This window comes from Papio anubis, chromosome 1 (genome assembly GCF_008728515.1).
Source record: "Papio anubis isolate 15944 chromosome 1, Panubis1.0, whole genome shotgun sequence".
In the NCBI taxonomy this organism is placed as follows: domain Eukaryota; kingdom Metazoa; phylum Chordata; class Mammalia; order Primates; family Cercopithecidae; genus Papio; species Papio anubis.
In genome coordinates this window covers 83,714,493-83,735,727 of record NC_044976.1, presented here as the reverse complement: position 1 = coordinate 83,735,727, position 21,235 = coordinate 83,714,493, and the positions used below count along the sequence as shown (strand labels likewise).

General features: G+C 38.3%; 2 protein-coding genes across 2 annotated transcripts in view; both read left to right on the top strand.

Annotated features, from left to right (window-relative positions):
- DDAH1 (dimethylarginine dimethylaminohydrolase 1) overlaps positions 1-21,235 on the top strand; it is a 142,117-nt gene that overhangs the window by 105,223 nt on the left and 15,659 nt on the right. The window contains exons 3-4 of the mRNA XM_003892135.4: positions 4,037-4,110; positions 5,072-5,191. Of these exons, the coding sequence (XP_003892184.1) occupies positions 4,037-4,110; positions 5,072-5,191 (194 nt within the window). The remainder of the gene's footprint in view (positions 1-4,036; positions 4,111-5,071; positions 5,192-21,235) is intronic.
- On the top strand, positions 17,391-18,258 carry LOC101004599 (cyclin-dependent kinases regulatory subunit 1). The gene has a single exon (XM_003892137.5). It carries the CDS (start codon positions 17,527-17,529, stop codon positions 17,764-17,766), a length of 240 nt encoding a protein of 79 aa, XP_003892186.1. The 5' UTR covers positions 17,391-17,526; the 3' UTR covers positions 17,767-18,258.

Genomic DNA, 21,235 nt, shown 5'->3' with positions numbered 1-21,235 from the left:
AACACCTGGAAATGAATTTCAGGTGATAGAGTAAACTCTTTTTTGCATCACTGAAATGATTATATGATTTTCTTCTTGAATCTGTTGATGTGGTTAATTTCATTAATTCATTTTCTGATATTTGACCAGTCTTGCAACCCCAGCATTAAATCAAATTTGATCATGATTTATTCTCTTTTTAACAGTGTTAAATTTAGTTTGATAGCATTTTGTTATGACTATTGTTTTTGTGGCCTATAATTCATATTTCTTGTTATCCTTGTCTGGTTTTGGTAAAAGAGTTATGTTAGCCTCAGAGAACGTATTAGGGAATATTTCCTCTTTTTCTATTCTCTGGAATCAGTACTATTTGAATTATGTATTCCTTAAACTTTGGAAACAGGCTCTTGTGCCTTCTTTATGGAGAAATTTTGTGAAAATTTAGATTTTCATGTAGTCGATTAATGATTATGTGACAATTTAGATTTTCCTAAGTCAGTTTTGATGAGTTCTATTTTCTAAGATTTTATCTATTTTAATTTTTCAAAATGTTGGGTATAAAGTTACTTATATTTTCTAATATCTGTTTAAGCTTCACAACAACTATAGCTATATTATCTTTTCATTGGTAATGTTAATTTATGCCTTCTTTCTTTCTTTGCCAGAAGGTTTGCTAATTTTATTAATCTTTTCAAAGGACCAACTATTGGCTTGGTTGAACTCTTTCTCTTGAATGTTTCTTTTCTGTATTTCCTTCCTTCACATTTGTTTCTTTTTATTCTATTATCTTTTTTTCTACATCTCAAGTTGGAATTTTATCTAATTAATTTTAGCCTTTCATCTTCTGTAATGTAAGCTTTTAAGGCTATGTAACTTGGCCTCCAAGTACTACTTTAGCAGACTCCTTATTTTGATATGGATATTTTTGTTATTTCGTTTTTTTAAATGTTTTCTAATTTCTACTGTGATTTCATCTTTGATTCATTCAAAGGTAATGATGTTTTTTTAAAAGAACTTATTGGTCATTACTGCAAGTTGCTGGAACACTAACTCATAACTCCAATAATTTATATGTAAAAGACAGACTCAAGCATTTAGCTTTTCTCTCCTTTATGAATTTTATTTCAAGTAGACCAAATACTTGAGGAGAGATTTTCTTTTTAGAGGTGCAGCCAGTAAATGCAGATTCCTAGTAAAAATAATGGACCTGTGTGATGATCAACAAATGATATTAAAAGTGTTATATGAAAGCTTGACAGGAAACTTTATAATGAGGGAATCAGGCTGATGCCACTTGAACCCACAGTAGTCCTGTTAAAAGATATATGAATGAGCATCTAATTAATGCCTGCTTACTGAAAATACAAAGGATAAAGGAAAAATTTAAATGCTAAGTTATAAGAGGAAGCAACCAGTCAAAGCAAGAATGTAGGATAGTCAGTAGGAAAAATGGCCTGGTTTCTCCTATAAATGACTGAGACAGGAAGGGGAAAAACAAAAATGTGAATTGGCATAGAAGAAAATGACACAAAAGACATCAAAACAAATTTAGATGTCCATTTCAGTATTTTAGTTGTTTCCATCAGGAAGATTATTTAGGAGCTCTCATCCAACATACTGCCAGAGACAGAAGTCCAACCTACTTTGAAGAGATAAGCAGCATCCTTCTCTTTGTACTTTCCCATCACATCTTAGCCTTTGAACACCTTAGTCTTTTAAAATGGAAATGGTATGCATTCCACCCTAAAAATTTGTTACATACATAAATGTGGAAATTTTCATCCTCCCTTTGTTTCTTGGAAAAGAATTCCACATGAAATGTGGGAAAACATATTCAGAGAGAAATCAGTATTTTTTTTATTTTTTTTATTTTTGCCTCAGAGTATTATGTTTTTCTTAAAAGATTTTCTTAAAAGTTATAAATAAATTAATTTATAAACCTATTTTTATCTTGAAAGAATTAAGGAAACTTGATATTTTTTCATTGTAGCTATTTAATAAAGTACATAATACTTTTTTCAAGTAAAATACCTCTCCCTGAGTTAAATTTTGATCTTTGTATAGTGAGTTTTCTTAACGGACAACACAATCATACCATTACCCAAAAAACTGTCAGTGTGCCACAAAAGATTCCTGTGTCTGCCAACAACATAAGCCCTTGGATATTGTCATAACATCACCTGACCTATGTCATTTGCCCCTTTATAAGGACATTATGAAGATAAAAGTTATAATGTTTATAAAATCTATCAAGCCATTCCTTCTGCATGGCTACTCTTCTTATACTTTACCATAATACTCTGAGGCAAAAAGATACTAATTTCTCTTTGACTATCTTTTCCACATATTATGTGGGATTTCCATAAATAAAGGGAAGATGAGAATTCCCACATTTATATATTGCCTAACTCCATACTATAATTATTTGCCTATAACTAAGAGACCATTTTTATCTAGTGCTTTGGCTTCTGAGTAGAAAAACGGCTGAATTTCAGAACAGTCAAATAAGAAGGCAGTTTCATCCTGCAGAAATGTTGTATTTAGTACATAGGTATCTTTTGATGTTTTGATTTCAACCATATGGATGTATAGTTTCAAAGACAGGGCTCTTAGAGGTCAGACCTGAAGACCAGTTAGCACTTAACTCACTTTCCCCAGCGTGTTTCCTCAGGCCTCACATGATCATTTTGTAAGAAAAGAATCCGAATTTATCAACAATGTCTAGTATTGTTATTTTAGCGAAAAAAAAAAAAAGGTAGTATAGTAAATTCTCACTTAACAATGTTGATCGGTTCATGGAAACTGTGACTTTTAAGCGAAGTGACATATAACAAAACCATTTTTACCACAGGCTAATATAAACAAGAGTTAAGTTCCTCTGGCATATTTCTAGTCACAAAAAATATCACCCAGCTTCTAAATCAAGACCCAAAACACTTACAATATTAAACATTGAAATAAATGTCAGCCATACGCACATTTTTTTAAATTAATAAAAACAAGATAATTGCCCAATTTTTGGTCAATTAGTGAGTGACAGCAGTTGTGGTGGTGGTGGGTTAAATCAGGGAATAAATGTTTGCCAAGCTAAAATTGTAAGGAGCCCCTCCTCCCACCACACAACTCAAAACAATCACAAATATGGTGGGCTCATTGAGCACTATCCTACAACATTGTTTATTGTTGTACATTTGTATGATTATTGGATACTTTATTACAATCATTTGTATCCATTCATTTTCTAACCCACTTCTTCCAGTTCAGGGTCATCGAGGGTGGCTGGAGGCTATACTGGAAGCTCAGGGTGCAAGGTGGCAACCTGCCCTGGACAGGACACCGTCCCATCATGGCACACCCACACACCCACACTTGCTCAGACTGGGACCCTGTAAACGTGAAAATTCACCTGCTGTGCACAGCTCTGGGATGTGGGAGGAAACCCATGCAGGCCTAGAGAGAATGTACAAACTCCATGCAGACCATGGCCCCAGCCCAGAATCGATTTTTTCTTTTTCCTGATCAAAGTTGAGCAAAATGATGTTATTTGAGGAACTGTTGTACTGTTAAGTTGTCATTGCTATTACTTAATTTCTGACCAGAGATTACCAATATGTTTAACTGTATTATTGCCTAAATAAAAATTTCATTCCTTGTGGTAAAATATACATAACATAAAATTTACCATTTTAACCATTTTTAAATGTACAGTTCAGAGGCATGAGCATTCACAATGTTAGGCAACCATCACCACCACGCATCTCCAGAACTTTTTCATCTTCCCAAACTGAAACTTCCTATCCATTAAACCATAACTCCCCATTTACCCTTCCCCATGGCTCCTAGAAACCACTATCCTACTTTCTGCCCTTATAAATTTGAAAAAGTTTATTCTTAAGGGCAGTAGTTTGAAATCATTTTTTGTAGTCTCTTTAGTGAAGCTGTCCTCTGTGGTAAGAGAAAACTGTGTGATGCTTTAAAGTCATTATTTATAGATAAAAGAAATGATGTACAGTCCCTGGTGCCACCCGCTCACTATGTTCCATGACATCTATTATAGGCAGAGAATTTTTTGTGGGCCTTTCCAAAAGGACAAATCAACGAGGTGCTGAAATCTTGGCTGATACTTTTAAGGTAGGTAAAAGGTAGTTTATGCCTGGCACAAAGTAATTACTTAATACATAATCATAGACCCATTGAATCAATATCATGAGTAATGGTGTTTACGCTTCACTGGCTTTGTACAATAATTCGTAATATTTGTACATTTACTAGAAGTTTTATAAGCTATAAAATTCAAATTCCTCAATAATTCGGCTTCATTGGGCTACCACAAGAACAACAAAGTTAGCATGGGCATTTTCTGTCTTCTTCCAGTGTATAATTATACAGCCACCTGGCAGATGTTCCTGGAATAATCAACAACTTAAAAAAAAATCTGGAAGGCCAGGCGTGATGGCTCACGCCTGTAATCCCAGCACTTTGGGAGGCCAAGGCAGGAGGATTGCGTGAGCCCAAGAGTTCCAAACCAGCCTGGGCAACATGGCGAGACCCTGTCTCAAAAAAAAAAAAAAAAATCTGGAAACCCAATTGACTCTTATGAAATACAGATTTTTTTAGATTGGAATCAGGGGTCACCTGTGCTTGAGTGCCTGCTGTGTGCTGGAAACCGTGCTAGGTGTTGCACATACATCCTCTTAAGGTCCCGCTATTGATTATTAATAGATTGGCTCTCTGCACTGCATAGGAAGGGATATAACTCTCAAGATGCTCCATTCCCCGTGAGGATGTGAGTCTCCAGCTGAGCTACTGTTTACACGGGATATTCAAATACACCCTCCCAGAGTAGCCCACTCCATAGATCAAACAGCCAGCAAAGATGTTGCAGCAGTCACACATCTGGTGACTCCGCTCTCTTCTTAGAAGCAGTCTTCATTTAACTAGCAATATCCAAACCTGTGGGTCCCAGTTTTTCTTCCAAATATTCAAGGTCCCTGACAGCCTTCAAGGAGTAGGTGTAGTTCAGGGAAGTTTTTAATCAGTTTTAGAATTATTCTGCAATACTAAACTGCTTGTTTTTCTATTGTCCGTGTAGGACTATGCAGTCTCCACAGTGCCGGTGGCAGATGGCTTGCATTTGAAGAGTTTCTGCAGCATGGCTGGGCCTAACCTGATCGCAATTGGGTCTAGTGAATCTGCACAGAAGGCCCTTAAGGTAAATACAAAACTGTGCTCCTTCTAAATGCAGTGGGGGTGCCTGCCACAGGGTTTTTCACATTCTCTCTGCAGGGGGAGTAACAAGCAGGGTTGGCAGAGAGAGAACAGGCAGGTATTGGAGCTTCTGTGATGTGCACTATTGTGACCTCACATTCATTAGAAGCCAGGAACACCTAAGTGTAGGAAGAATTCTTCACTGGTGAACTGTTCTTAGTTACATACCAGATTTCCTAAAAAAGGCCATGATTCAAAATAATAAACACCAAACTCATCACCATTATCCCTCAGGGGAAAAGAGGGCATGCCACCAGATAGAGCTCCTTGTAATGTTTTTTCACTTAAGTTGGAGAGTTGGTGCACAGGGTTTGTTATATTATTCTCATCCTTTTGTTGCATCTGGACTATTTCATAATAATCTTTTAGAAAGCCCTGATTCAGAAGTACCTAAAAAGCTTAATTTCTTCATTTGCATTTGGAATAATAACATTTTAAGACCGGAAATTTCCTCATTTTATAGATAATAGACTTGCCAGAAGAAAATTAGACTTGCCCAGGTCACACAGCTAAATCAAGAGTGGAAGTCATTGATAAAGAAGATGAACTTCTGTTACAGTGCAGTGCTTTCCCTTTCCTTCTCTGTAACTTCAACCCCGTGAGATGATACGGACACCCAATAAGGATAAAGACTGTGTCTGTTTTGCTTATCATTATGCTCCTTTGCACTGGGCCCACAGTGGGCCCTTAATAAATGTCTGATGAAGGGATGAATAAATGAATGAGAGAGATGGTATTATCTCCATTTTGCAGATGAGAAAACTAGATCAAGTGACTTGCCCCAGGTCATAGTGCTAATACTAAATGGTGGGTCAGGACTGCAGCCCCTTCCTCTCAGCTGGTCCTGCATACCAGCATGCATGACTTATTAAAGGGCCAAAGCCGGAAGTTCCTTTTAGACAGCAAATCTGTGGGCCCTGAGGCTCGTTCAGGTTTTTTCTCTTCTACCTCAGTGCCAAGCGTGGTTGTTTGGCTGGGAAGCAATCATTGCCTTGAGCTAAATTTCCCCTCTGTATTATCTGCCACTCTTTCAGCTAGCTCACCTGGCCTTTCTTCCGCCTCTTCCCAAACTGTATCTTTGATTCCGTTTCTAAGGCTTTTATTAATTATTGCTGAACAATCTGTCTCAGAATTTGATTTTTATTGTGGTGGCTTTTGTTCATTTACTTTAGAGAATGTCTTTTGTTCTGCTTCATCTGGAAGTTCATGTCAACTTCCTGTATATAAAAAAAGCTGGTGTCTTGAAAGAAAACATTTGATAAATGGTGTCACTCAGGAGGTGTAGGAAGATGATTATTCTCCTTAGGTACTGTGGTATCTATCCGTGGTAGCAAGGCTGGTCTGCATATGTCTGAGATCGATTATAAGATGAGAGGGTTTAAGCTGATCTATACCTTGCATTTGTGTGAATTAGCAGAAAGAACTCCTTCTGGGTGGACCAACTAGAAAAAGTGGCCCCTTCTGCCATTCTGGGTAGACTAGGTCCCTAACTCAAATCGTTTGGTCCCTACCTCAGTAGGTCTCTAACTCAAATAGTCTAGCGAGACTAACACATAACAAAATAAAAGGTAATCAAATATGACTAATTAGCACTACGTTATATGATACAGGCCCTAACTGCTCTTCAAAGTTCAGAGGAAAAGGAGGAGCTCCCTGAGGCCTAGATATTCAGAGAAAGCTTTGTAGAGAAAATGAGACTAGATGTGAGTCTTGAGGGATGGATGGCATTTGACAGGGTAGAATTCAATGAGAGAAAATTACAGGTGGGGACATGGCATAAGCAAAGACTGAGCAAAGTGAGCAAACCAACTCAACTCATAAAGGAGTTTCTAGTGGGTTTCTAGAGGTACAAGTGGAAGGGGCAGGTGAGGTCTGAAGAAGTAGGAACTTAACAGTGAGGAAGACAAGATTATCACCGTGAGGGAGCAATCTGGGCCCAGCAGGTCTTTGAGGAGAAAGCCCTGCATTGTTTCAGAGATGTTGGACCAACATTGGAAAAGGAAGACCCAGCAGTTAGAAAAGAGGACCACTGATGACCTAGGGAAAACAAAAAAACCCAAGCCCTAAGTCCTATTGCATGGCTTGGCAACTCACTCCTATTTCTCTCTTCATCTTTCCCTTCCCATGGTCAGATTCTCTCAGACCACATCTCTTAAGGGCATCCTATGAAGACTTTATAGTCCTCCTCCCTGTAGAGTTCATTCGAGTTACTGTTAATAATGATGTTCCTTTTCTACTTGTCAGAACCTATAAATAATCCTCAGTAGCTAGAAAGGCATTCGTTGGAGATTGCATTTTCCATCAGCAAATGTACTGCCTAAACCACAGGCCTGTGGATTTGGTGACTGCCCACCTGCCATGTTTCTAGCATCAAAAATGTCCTGTTACCTTATAGTGAAAATAAGAGGACAAACTGATCTGGAGAATAATGAGCTCTGCCTAAGGAAATAGTCACAGGTTGGAAATGGGTTGGTGAAACTCAGGTTTGGATGAACTCAGCTGCTTTATTTATTTGAGAGTAGTTTGGTTTCTATATTACAACCATCAATAAAATTAATAATGGGTCAATTATTAATTGCTAACTACTAGCATAGAAATATAAATACTCCATGTTATTATAGACAGGCAGGAAGACAGAAGAATAGATACAAATATATCGCTTACAAGTGATAAAAGTATGATTGGTTTTGTTTTTCCCATTTTACAGTTCAAAATACTGAGACCTGATGAAATAATCATTTTGAGTGGGATCTTACAGTTCCAGAAACAAGTTTCCTGGACCCTGATTCCCCTGGCCTCAGTTGCCCACCCCACTCCATACTAAATCTTCTTTTTTATTTAGAAAACCTTTTCTAATTATTTTGCCATAGATTGATTCTAGCTGAGCTTGTCTGCTCCTTCCGTGTCTCTCCACCTACCTCCTGACTTTCCATTTTTTGTTGGTATCCAAGATCTGAGCAGTCTCAGGAAAGGTGTGAGTTTGGTACCAGATATTTATTTTTTCCCTTGTAAACCTTCTTTCCTCTGTAGAGAAGTCCAGCATATTACTTAAACAGAGGTGAACTGTGCCTTCCTGTGTTACACACTGAAAGCTTGATTACTTCTCACCTCTGTCACTGCTCTTTGAGTACTTGGTTCCTTCAGAATCTACTTCTTACATATTTAGGTAAAGCTGAGAGCCCCAACGGTTTCTGGGTGGTTTTATTGCATTTGAAATACTTTGTAATGGGTTGCAATCTACTCTTGGTTAATGAAGTAGATTCTTATGGAGATAATCATCTTGCCAGTCGAGATTATAGTAGATTTAATAGTGTATGCATTGTATATTTAAATGAAATCATGCATCTAGGAAGAGCTTAGCAATTCTCAGCTAAAAAGCCCAGAACACATTCATTCATTCATTCACTCATTCATTCATTCATTTAAGATGGAGTCTTACTCTGTTGCCTAGGCTGGAGAGCAGTGGCTTGATCTTGGCTCACTGCAGTCTCCACCTCCCAGGTTCAAGAGATTCTCCTGCCTCAGCCTCCTGAGTAACTGGGATTACAGGCACCACGCCCAGCTAATTTTTGTATTTTTAGTAGAGATGGAGTTTCACCATGTTGCCCAGGCTGGTCTCGAACTCCTGACCTCAAGTGATCTGCCTGCCTCGGCCTCCCAAAGTGCTGGGATTACAGGCGTGAGCCACCTCGCCTGGCCTCCAGAACACATTTAATACAGGGTACCAATCTAGGGAAAGAAGAAAGGAAGACATTATTACTGCATTTTACCATCCATATGGCAAAGTTATTAGAAGTTAGGTTGGTTTGAACAAATGCTAGATACCTAACAGCAAATCTGATCCTAGAAATACTTTTAGGCCAAATTAGTTTTTAGAGCAACCTGCATTTTCTATAGTTTTTCTCCCGACTTTGTATCATCACCTTCATACCCCTCTACATGTAAAAAAAAAAAGCAATGTAAGATAAATTAATTCATACACAGGCATTAGACCTGTTTGTACTCTTCCAGAAGGAATGTTTGCCTTCTCTAAGATGAGAACTCCAGTTATTCCAAAGCTGGAAATGCTGCTCAAAAACATAATTTGAACAAAAGAAGCCAACCCCCAAAGAATACATATTCTAGCCTTTCATGCACATAATTAAACAAGAGGCAAAGCTACTCTCTACTGTTAGCTGTCAGAATAATATTTTAAGAAGAAGGGAGGCAGTCATGGTCCAGAGGGCCACTTTGTGTGTTATACTTTATATATTACACTTTGTATGTTATACTTTAATTTTTTAAAGTTTAGGAAAAATATATATGTTACATTGTTGGAAGTAGGCTATGATTGACTTGCAGAAATAATTCTCCAATAACTAAGTGTGCCTAACTCCTAACCCCTTGCTTTACCATCTACATGATGCCTGTCTTTTCCATAGACTACTCTGTTTTTATTTTTTTTTTTTAAGGAGGAAAAAGACATAAGAAAGAGTAAATCTATACCACATCTCACCTTGTTCTATTTCTAGATCCAAAATTGCCTTCTTTTCCAAAAAGCTGGATTAATTACATGCTATCTTCACAGGAGGATAGATTGTAATATCTGCCCTCAGGAGGGACTCACAGTAATTCTCAGTAATGATTTTTAACTTGACCTCCTTGGTAGCATTCACTCTTCCAGTCAATTGGAGAAAAAAAAATTTTCTTAAGAAAGGAAAGATGAAGGGAGGGGAGGGGAGGAAGGATGAAGGGAAAGAGGGAGGGAAGTCAGGGGAGGTGGTAACCTTTAGCTAAAACTTTCCTGAAACTATTCAGAGGAGGAAGCTGCTGACCCCACCTGGGAGGGACTGCAGCACGGACCAGCTGGGGGACTGTGCCATCTGCTGGCTGGGCAGCAGCAGGAGCATCCTCACCTTCCTAACCCCGTGGGAGAGGAGTTTTTTGTTGTTTTGTCTTGTTTTTGTTTTCATTTTTTTCATGTATTACATTTGTGTATGTTTATGGGATACAGCTATAGTTTTCTTTGGTGGACTTTTTTTAAATTAGTAATTCTGTTCTTTTGTATCACAATAAATTATTACCTAAAAATACTTTTAATAAAAATACTACAAGGACGTGGTAAGAAAATAATTATGAGATCACCACTCCATTTTTTGTGCCTTTGTCATGTAAATGGAGCTTAAATACAGTATGTGGTTTTTCAATAGACTTGTAATTTTAAATTAAAATGCTCACAATGCATCTCAATGGAAATGTCTTTTAGGTTTCTTATCTACTTCCTGAAATAACTAACTGAGTTTGTAAGATTCCTTGAATGAAGACAAGAGCTGCTTTGTATTAAATTGCATAGCACACAGCCTGGTTTTCTTTTGAATGACTAACTGTATAATAGAGATCACTCAGACTGTATTTCCTCTTGTTTTGACTCAGCTGCAGCATTGCTTTTATGTCCAAAAATGTCCATGTTATTTTATAGATGCATATAAAAATGAAGATGGAAAAACCCTTAATGTGTTTGGATTTTGTATGTTTTTTATTGCCTGGAATTTCCTTTAATGACAACTAGCAAAACCCAAAAGACAGAATGAGAACTAACTCATATCAGCAGGGTGATTGAAATGGAAAAATAAAGACTTCGCATTTTTAGTTATTGTTGTCACAGGGAATTATAGTATGTAGCCACAAGATTTTCCACTTTGGATCTCTGCTATGAAAGGCATACTGACAATCCCATTGTAGGTTTAATTTTGTCTTATTATCTGGCTGTTGTATTCACCAGCTCCACAAAACAATGATTTTTTAAAATCTGCCATGCGTGTATTAAGAAATTAAAACACAAAACCAAATAGCCTCTGAATTTTTAACAACTGTTTATGCTCCCTTTCCTGGCAGCAGTGGCCTCATCTGACAATATTCCCAGAGCTGTATGCCAACAAGGCTAGGGTGGCCAAAATAAAATGTTTTGGCATAATAAGCCAATAAATAATTTGAAGCTATGACACCAAAACAGCCATGCTGAATTTTAGCATTAGTCCCAAGGCAGGAAGAAGGCAAACTTGGCCAAGTAGAAGAAAGGGAATAATGTGCCTTTTTTTTTTTTTCTTTTGGGCTTTCAAGAACATGTGAAAGGGGAAAGGGAAGAAATTATATTTAAAAGTGCCGTTCATCCTGTCCACTATATACTAGACCATCAAAAAGTATTAAACTGACTCTATAGGATATTGTAGGGGTAATCATCTGTTGGATGGTTGGCCACATAGCCTCATAAGGGGCCTTTCAATCCAAGACTCTAGCTTCTGAAAGAACAAGTCTTGTAAGTGACCTTAAATTAGTGGTTCCTAGTGAGAAAGTGGTTTAAAGTCATCTGAGTAGCTTTCTGAAAACACTCTACCCTGGGTTTATCGCAGAAAATGCTCATGTTCTGAGTCTGGTATGGAACCCAGGCATCTGCATTTTTTAAAAGCTCCACAGGTGAGTCTAATGCACAGGCCAAGTTGAGAGCCACTGCTTTCAAGGATACCTGCAACTTCCAAAAGTACCTAGCTTAGAATCCGAATAATGTGCACCTGAAGAAGCCAACCTTTTTTCATATAGGTGCAAAATAACATATCCCGATTACATTATCAGTAAAAGTAAAGAAAATATTCAAATTAAAGCCATAGAAAGCTAGAAACTTCTTAGGTTTTTCCTGCCCAGAATTCAACATTGTATAAACTTGAAATATAATACCTAACTGGGTAATAATTTGGATGCCATGATTTAATCCATTTGACATGCTAAAATTCCTCATTAAAATATTCCAAGTTACCAAAATCACTAATGTTATCATTTTCTGAGAACAGGAAGCTTGCATTTGACTCATGTTTCCATACCTCCTCCCCCAACACACACACACACACACACACACACACACACAGAGAGAGAGAGAAACCTAACAACAGGACCTGATCTTACTGTGTGAAGATATAGCCAAAAAGGGGGGAAAAAAGTTAAACTTCACACTATTACTGATATTAGAGAATACCTTACTTTTTAAAATAATCGTATGTTGATTCTACTAAAGAAGCATAATTGCCTACAGGTTCAAAATGCCCATGAGGACAAAGCAGAGAACTTAGAATCCATTTCATGGATTGGCATTATGGCTTTGCCTCCAGCTCTCCCTGTGTGACCCCTATCTCCTATACGCGTTCTCTTCTTGAAAAAACAAAGTTGAATCAGCCTCACTAGGAATTGAAAGTGTTGTTCCTTCCCGTTGGAAATTTCATAACAGCCAGTCAAGGTGAAATACTGTGTCTTAAACCTAGGATGGAGTGAACAACTACTTGGCAAAAAGTAGCAACCATATAATTATAAAGCACTAGCGGTAAGGATTATTTTAGAGTGGGCTCACTGTAGAATCTATTAATGTGATGTTGTCCTTTCAGTGCCTGGAAGTGATGGAACATCTGTTTTCTGGCGGTTTTTTTTTTTTTTTTTTTTTTTGGCTCTGTCGCCCAGGATGGAGTTCAGTGGCGCAATCTCGGCTCACTGCAAGCTCCACCTCCCGGGTTCACGCCATTCTCCTGCCTCAGCCTCCTGACTAGCTGGGACTAGAGGCGCCTGCCACCACACCTGGCTGATTTTTTTGTATTTTTAGTAGAGACAGGGTTTCACCGTGTTGGCCAGGATGGTCTTGATCTCCTGATCTTGTGATCCACCCACCTCGGCCTCCCAAAGTGCTGGGATTACAGGCGTGAGCCACCACGCCCAGCCGGAACATCTTTGTATCTGTTTGTGCTTAGCAATGTTTTTATGCTTGATTGAGGAAAACCACAGAAAGATTCCAACTTCATTCTATTTTCTTAGAAGAAGCTTCAGTTACATATATAACTATTCAGTTGGATATCTAAAAAACATAATTTTCTAATTCATACATAAAACTCTGATAGGAAAAGTAGCTAAGATTTTCAAAACCTCTTATTACTGTCTCTTCTCCAAAAAGACTTTTAAAACAGCAATTGAAAAGACATCACAGTGGTAAGATTTACTGAGCGGCAACTATTAATATATGAAAGATACTATCCCAAGCACAGGGATACTGAGTCGGATGAGAAATGATCTCTGCCCTCAAGGCTGCTCCCATTTAGCTGGAGAAACAAGAGAGAACATTAAAAGATAAAAACTGTCACCGTGCAACACAACATAAGTGCCTAATAAATGGTTCAGGGTCCTAGGAGAGGTGGTAGGAGTTCTGGAGAGGGAGTGATCAACCAGAAGCAAGACTCCAAGTCTGAGTTCACCTAAATGAACGTAAGCCATAGTTGGCACAGAAGAGTGGTGGTTATTACAAACAGAACAATCTGGGGGAGTGTCTACAGTATAATCAAGAGACAATGGCTGGAATGGGGGCTGTATGCAGGGAAACAGAGAGAGATAAGGTCAGAGATACAAGTTGGGGCTGCTTCAAATGATCTTGGCCAATGAAACTGGGGTTTTCTTATCTGTGGGCTGTGGGGAACAACACAGATTTTTTTTTAGCAGAGGAGTAGAAGCTGAAGGTGTTTTTTCAGAAAGATCTGTCTGGCACGGTTCCTGTAATGATTTAACAGGAATAAAGATTAGGAGTAATAAAACTAGCTGATGCCATTGCACAGCACAGTCTATGAATAAATGAGTGGAGGATCTGTATTAGGAAAGTAGCTGTGAAAGTGGAAAGGGCAGTGCGGAAAGTGAGGCCCACTTAGAGAAGTAACAGAACATCGTGACTGATGGACTTTAGAGGGAGAAAAAGGGACCAGATCAACACTTTGGCAGATAATTACAGAATTCCTGTTCTGTGCCCCAGGGGACAATGATGAACAAAATGACTTCAGAAATAACTACCACAATGGTGTGCCTTTCGTAGACTTTTTGGAAAATAGTTTAAACTCTCCTTGTCACCATGAATTCAGCTGTCCTCATCCACAAAGTAACAAACCATCAAAAATTGGTGGGCAAATGTTGCTGGATTTCACTGACCTAGATTCACATTTTGGGAATGGAGCAGTACTCAGATATGACAGCAGCTCTGGTAGGCATCTGATGCCTAAGCTTGTAAGACACTAACGGGGTTGGCTTCCATTTCAGTTTCCACTGGCAGCAGTGGAATCAGTGCTCACTCAAGTCTGGAGTCTGTCCTTTACCCTTTTCCATTTATTTTCATGTGTTTACTCTCTCTCAAGGCCCACCAAAAAAATCACCTTAAAAACATTTGCATGCCTTCCATCTCTAGCAGTGTCAGATTGTTTCTTGGCTGAATTGATTTGGCAAAAGATTCAAAAAAAAAAAAAAAGGATGATTTCTGTCTCATGGGCTGAGATCATACATCACAGCATGACCTGTGTGATACTCTCAGCCATGCCAACACCAGTACCTTTGGTGTTGACGGGATTAGGAAACATGTCAGTTGAGCTGAAAGGAGGAGGGTTTTGAGTTTTGGGTTACTGTTTCTCTGTGGAAATCACATGTATTAAATGCCGTAGGTGTTGATAAGTATCCTATTGCTTGGCTGAAGGTTAATAAAGCATAGGGTGAAACATAGACACTAAATTAGAAGTGACATTTTGACCGTGAATTATTCTGTAGCCTCTGGGGAAAACTTCCCCACTACATGACACAATACTAGAATTTGGATCATCCTTAGAAATACTGACATGCAAAAGAAACACATTAAATTTGCTACCACCCTCCTGCAAGACCATCCCACTACCATTGCCCTGCTCTTAATCACTTACTGTTTTTCCCTGTTTTCATCTTTCAAAATGTTGTATTTGTCCAATAATCTTTAAGAATATTTCTAAATCTCATTTTCTCAATTATGGTTCTGTTGCTGCTGCTGGGTCCCCAAATTACTCACCACACTATCTGTCTGCAAATGTTAAAGGTAGCTTTGGAGATAGATTACAACAGCCATTCCCTTTATCTTGTCCTGAAGTGGGACCAAGTTTAAACCTGTGACCACATACTCAGAAGTGACTCACTGTTATAGGGTTCCAAAAACAACAACAACAGAAAACAATTTAGGAGCTAAAAGAAAAGTGCTGAATCTATTACAGTTTTTGTATGTTTTCTAACCACTCATTTCTTTTTTATCCACACCCTGGCAAACGATAAGAACTCAGTAAAGTTCAGCTACTACCAGTCATATTATCAATAGCAGTAACAATACCTGTTAGGTGTGAAGATCATATATATATACACACATATATATATACACACACACACATATATACACACACACATACACACACACACACATATATATATATATATATATATATGTATTTTTTTTTTTTTTTTTTTTTGAGACGGAGTCTTGCTCTGTCGCCCAGGCTGGAGTACAATGGCACAATCTTAGCTAACTGCAACCTCCGCCTCCCGGGTTCAAGCAATTCTTCTTCAGCCTCCTGAGTAGCTGGGATTACAGGCACGTGCCACCATGCCCAGCTAATTTTCTTATTTCTTTTTTTTTTTGTAGAGATGGGGTTTCCCCATGTTGGCCAGGCTGGTCTTGAACTCCTGACCTCAAATGATCCCCCACCTTAGCCTCCCAAAGTGCTGGAATTACAGGCATGAGCCACCACACCCAGCCAGATCATATTAATTTGAATAGTGTAAGTTAGTGGTCCTCAAACTTTAATGTACCCAAGAATCACACACAGTACACATTTAAAATGTACATCCCATTCCTGGGGCTCACAGCAAGAAATTCTGATTCAGCAAGGCTGGGAACCATAGTGTGATTCTGATGCAGGTAATCCATATACTGTGAGAATACTGCCTCTGTCTGGAGTTCACCAGATATCAGTTCCTACATGAGGGCAGGGAGAGAAAATCTATTCCTAAATTGTTATGTCCTTGAACAGAAAATGTCACCTAAAATCATTCAGAATAATGTCGTATTGAGTAAAATACCTGGCACTTTAGAGAAATAGCTCTCATATGAAGGAAAATCAGGCATAACTCCCCTAGATTACAGAAATACAAGTTTTATGAAATGCTAACCTTTCTCTAAAATGCTGTCTTTTTAGAAAGAAATGCCTACAGAATGAAAGATTTTCATTTATCACATTTTCCACATAGTGCTTTTCTCTCTGTTGATAACATATGTATGTTAAAATACCTTGTATCTGCAGTGAGTTTTTCTTATGCTCATTCTCATTAGGCACACAGTCCCTCAGACATAGAGAAAAGTCTGCCTTCCTTGCCAGCTCAGAAGTCCTGTGGTATGATACTAAATACATGATACTAAATTCTACAAGAAGGAATAGTGGCAGGAGGAAGGAAACCCAGATCTCTGTTTGGGGAAGAAGTTTGTCTGGTCCCATCCCTGAAGCTTGTTAGAGAGAATTTGAGAAAGGTCTCTGGAGAGCAACCAAAGCTGATGAAAGTTGGAAGTTTGGTGACTGGTGTGGATTGCACAGAAGGATAATGCAAAAGTGTGGACTGGCAGCTCTTTTCTCTTCATTGAAGGCTAAGCTCTGAGTGAGTGTGTCTTTTAAAGGAAATTGCATCAGGAGACTTTAGGAGGGTTTTCAGAGTTATTGAAATGCTGAAATACGGATAGACTATGGAGGAAAGAGGACTTTAACTTTTCGAAAAAATTGTATTGGCCGGGCGTGGTGGCTCATGCGTGTAATCCCAGCACTTTGGGGGGCCGAGGCGGGTGGATCACAAGGTCAGGAGTTCAAGACCAGCCTGGCCAATATGGTGAAACCTCATCTCTACTAAAATACAAAAATTAGCTGGGCATGGTGGTGTGTGCCTGTAGTCCCAGCTACTCGGGAGGCTGAAGCAGGAGAATCGCTTGAACCCAGGAGGTGGAGGTTGCAGTGAGCCAAGATCGCGCCATTGCACTCCAGGCTAGGCGACAGAGCGAGACTACAGCTCCAAAAAAAAAAAAAAAAATCAGTTTTATTGTGACATAATTTCCTTACAATAAAATTACAATTTTAAATGGATAATTCAATGAGTTTTGACAAGTGTATGCAGTTGTATTAAGTCCAATAGAGCTTTAACTTTTCATATTTGAATCTTTCACAAGATGCATTTGTAATAGTGTGATAATTTAAAAACATGTTTTTAGAAGAACTGTTTGACATTGTATAATCATACCTCACCTCATAAAAACAGCTTACAAAGATACATAAACTACAGCAAAATAACATAACTAAAAATACAAGGGAAAGATGATATAAAACAAGAAACAAGAATAAGGATTTTAGAGTTGCTTGGAGGTTGGCGGCGCGGGGCTGAAGGCTAGCAAACCGAGCGATCATGTCGCACAAACAGATTTACTATTCGGACAAATACGACGACGAGGAGTTTGAGTATCGACATGTCATGCTGCCCAAGGACATAGCCAAGCTGGTCCCTAAAACTCATTTGATGTCTGAATCTGAATGGAGGAATCTTGGCGTTCAGCAGAGTCAGGGATGGGTCCATTATATGATCCATGAACCAGAACCTCACATCTTGCTGTTCCGGCGCCCACTACCCAAGAAGCCAAAGAAATGAAGCTGGCAAGCTACTTTTCAGCCTCAAGCTTTACACAGCTGTCTTTACTTCCTAACATCTTTGTGATAATATTATTATGTTGCCTTCTTGTTTCTCACTTTGATATTTAAAAGATGTTCAATACACTGTTTGAATGTGCTGGTAACTGCTTTGCTTCTTGAGTAGAGCCACCACCACCATAGCCTAGCCAGATGAGTGCTCAGTGGACCCACAGCCTCAGCTGAGTGTGACCCCAGAAGCCACGATGTGCTCTGTATCCAGAACACACTTGGCAGATGGAGGAAGCATCTGAGTTTGAGACCATGGCTGTTAACAGAGATCATGTAAACTTGCTGTTTTTGTTTTTTTCCTGCCGGGTGTTGTATGTATGGTGACTTGTGGATTTATGTTTCAGTGTACTGGAAACTTTCCATTTTATTCAAGAAATCTGTTCATGTTAAAAGCCTTGATTAAAGAGGAAGTTTTTATAATCTAAAAAAAAAAAAAAAAAAAGAATAAGGATTTTAATTGGAGCTGAGTTGGAGAATACACACTATCTACTGATCATATGGTTTTTGTCCTTCATTCTGTTGATGCAGTATATCATGTTTATTTATTTATGTATGTTGAACCATCCTTACATCCTTGTGCCTTTGGGATAAATCCCACTTGATCATGGTGTAATATCTTTTGGATTTGCTGTTGGATTTGGTTTGCTAGTATTTGGTTGAGGAGTTTTGTGTCTACGTTCATCAGGGATATTGGCCTGTAGTTTTCTTTTTTTGTTGTGTCCTTGTCTAGTTTTGGTATCAGGGTAAATCCTGGCCTCATAAAATTAGTTAGGAAGAATTCCCTCCTCTTATTTGGATCCACTCTCTTTTCATCTTGGTTAGTCTAGCAGTTTATCAATTTTCTTTATTTTTTCAAAAAAAAAACCCAACTTTTAGTTTCACTGATCCTTTGTATTATTTTTTTAACTCTCTATTTCATTTAATTCTGTTTTGATCTTTATTATTTCTTTCCTTCTACTAGTTTTGTGTTTAGTTCTTGCTTTTCTAGTTCCTTGAGGTGCAACATTAGGTTGTTTTTTTTGAAATCTTTCTACTTTTTTAATGTTGGCATTTGTTGGTATAAACTTCCCTTGTAACAATGCTTTTTCTGTATCCCATAGTTTTTGGTAAGTTGTGTTTCCATTTTCACTTGTTTCTGGAATTTTTTTTATTTCTTTCTTAATTTCTTCATTGACCCTGTATTCATTCAGGAGCATGTTGTTTAATTTCCATGTATTTGTAGTTTTCAACATTTCTCTTATTGCTGATTTCTTGTTTCATTCCATTATGGTCTGTGAAGAGAATTGCTATGATTTTGATTTTTTAATATTTGTTGATACCTATTTGGGGCCTAATAGCTATCCTGAAGAATGTTCCTCATGTGCTGATAAGAAGAATGTGTATTCTGCAGCTGTTGGATGAAATGTTTCACAGATGTTTGGTACATTTGGTCTAAAGTGCAGTTTAAATCTAACGTTTCTTTGTTCACTTTCTGTCTTTTGCTGAGAGTGGAGTGTTGAAGTCCCAAAGCTATTATTGTATTGGAGTCTGTCTCTCTCTCCCTTTAGATCTAATGACATTGTATTGTATTGTGTTGTGTTGTGTTGTGTTGTGTTGTGTTATGTTATGTTATGTTATGTTATGTTATTTTTGAGACAGGGTCTCGCTTTATCACCCAGGCTAGAGTACAGTGATACAATCTTGGCTCACTGCAACCTCTGCCTCCCAGGCTTAAGCCATCTTCCCACCTCAGCTTTCCAAGCAACTGAGACTACAGGCATGCGCCACCATGCCCAGCTAATTTTTGCATTTTTTTGTATAGACAGGGTTTCACCATGTTGCCTAGGCTGGTCTTGAACTACTGAACTCAAGTGATCCACCCACCTCAGCCTGGCTGAGGTGCTGGCTGAAATTACAGATGTGAGCCACCATGCCCAGCCAACATTTGCTTTTTATATCTCGGTGCTTCAGTGTTAGGTGCATATATATTTAGAACTGTTATATCTTCTTGCTGAATTGATCCATTTATCATTACATACTAACCTTCTTTGTGTCTTTTTATTGTTTTTCATTAAAAATCTGTCTTATCTGATATAAATATATCTACTCCTGCTTGCTTTTGGTTTGTTTGTGTGGAGTATTTTTTCTGTCCCTTTACTTTCAGCCCATATTTGTCTTTTTATAGGTGAAGTGAGTTTCACTAGGCAGCATATAGTTAGGTCATGGGTTTAAAAAAAAATTGTAATAACCCTCATTACTTTGGATAGGTCACAGGTTTTTTAATCCACTCAGCCATTCTATATCTTTAAGTTAAAAATTTAAGCCATTTACATTCAAGGTTATTATTGATAGGTGAGGACTTATTCCTGTTATTTAATGGCTTTCTGGATGTTTTGTATATCCTCTGTTCTTTTCTTTCTCTCTTACTATTTATCATTGTGGTTTGGTGGTTTTCTGTAGCGGTAACATCTGAATCCTTTCTCTTTCTCATTCCTGTGTTTGCTCTGCCAGTAAGTTTTATACTTTTGTGTGCTTTCATGATGGAAGGTATTGTTCTTTCACTTCCAGGAATAGGACTTCCTCAAGCATTTCTTGGAGGGCTGGTCTCTTGGTGATGAATTCCCTCCGTTTTTGGTTGTTTGGGAAACTCTTAATTTGTCCTTCATTTATGAAGGATAATTTTACTAGACATAGTACCCTTAATTGACAGGTTTTTTCTTTCAGCACTTTGAATATATCATCCCATTTTCTTCTGGACTGTAAAGTTTCAGATTAGAAATGTGCTATTAGTCTGATGGGGATTTCTTTGTGTCTAGATGCTATAGTAAGCCATTCTCACATTGCAATAAAGACCTACCTGAGAGTAGGTAGTTTGTAAATAAAAGAGGTTTAATTGACTCACAATTCTGTCGGTTATACAAGAGGCATGGCTGGGAGGTCTCAGGAAACTTATAATCATGGTGGAAGGGTAAGGAAGCACCTTCTTCACATGGTGGAGGAAGAGGAAAAGAGAGTGAAGGGGGGAATGCCACACACTTTTAAACCATCAGATCTTGTGAGAAATCACTATCATGAGAACAGTAAGGGAGAAATCTGCCCCCATGACCAATCATCTCCCTCCAGGTCCCTCCCCCAACATTGGGAATTATAATTCAACATGAGATTTGTGTGGGGATATAGAGCCAAACCATATCAGATGTTTTTCTCTTGCTGTTTTTAGAATTACTTGTCTTTGACTTTTGGCACTGTATTAGTCCGTTTTCATACTGCTTTAAAGAACTCTCTAAGACTGGGTAATTTATAAAGGAAAGAGATTTAGTTGACTCACAGTTCTGCAAGGGTAGGGCGGCCTCAGGAAACTTAGAATCACGGTGGAAGGCAGAGGTGAAGCACAGCACCTTCTTCACAAGGCAGCAGGAAGGAGAATGAATGCAGGAGGA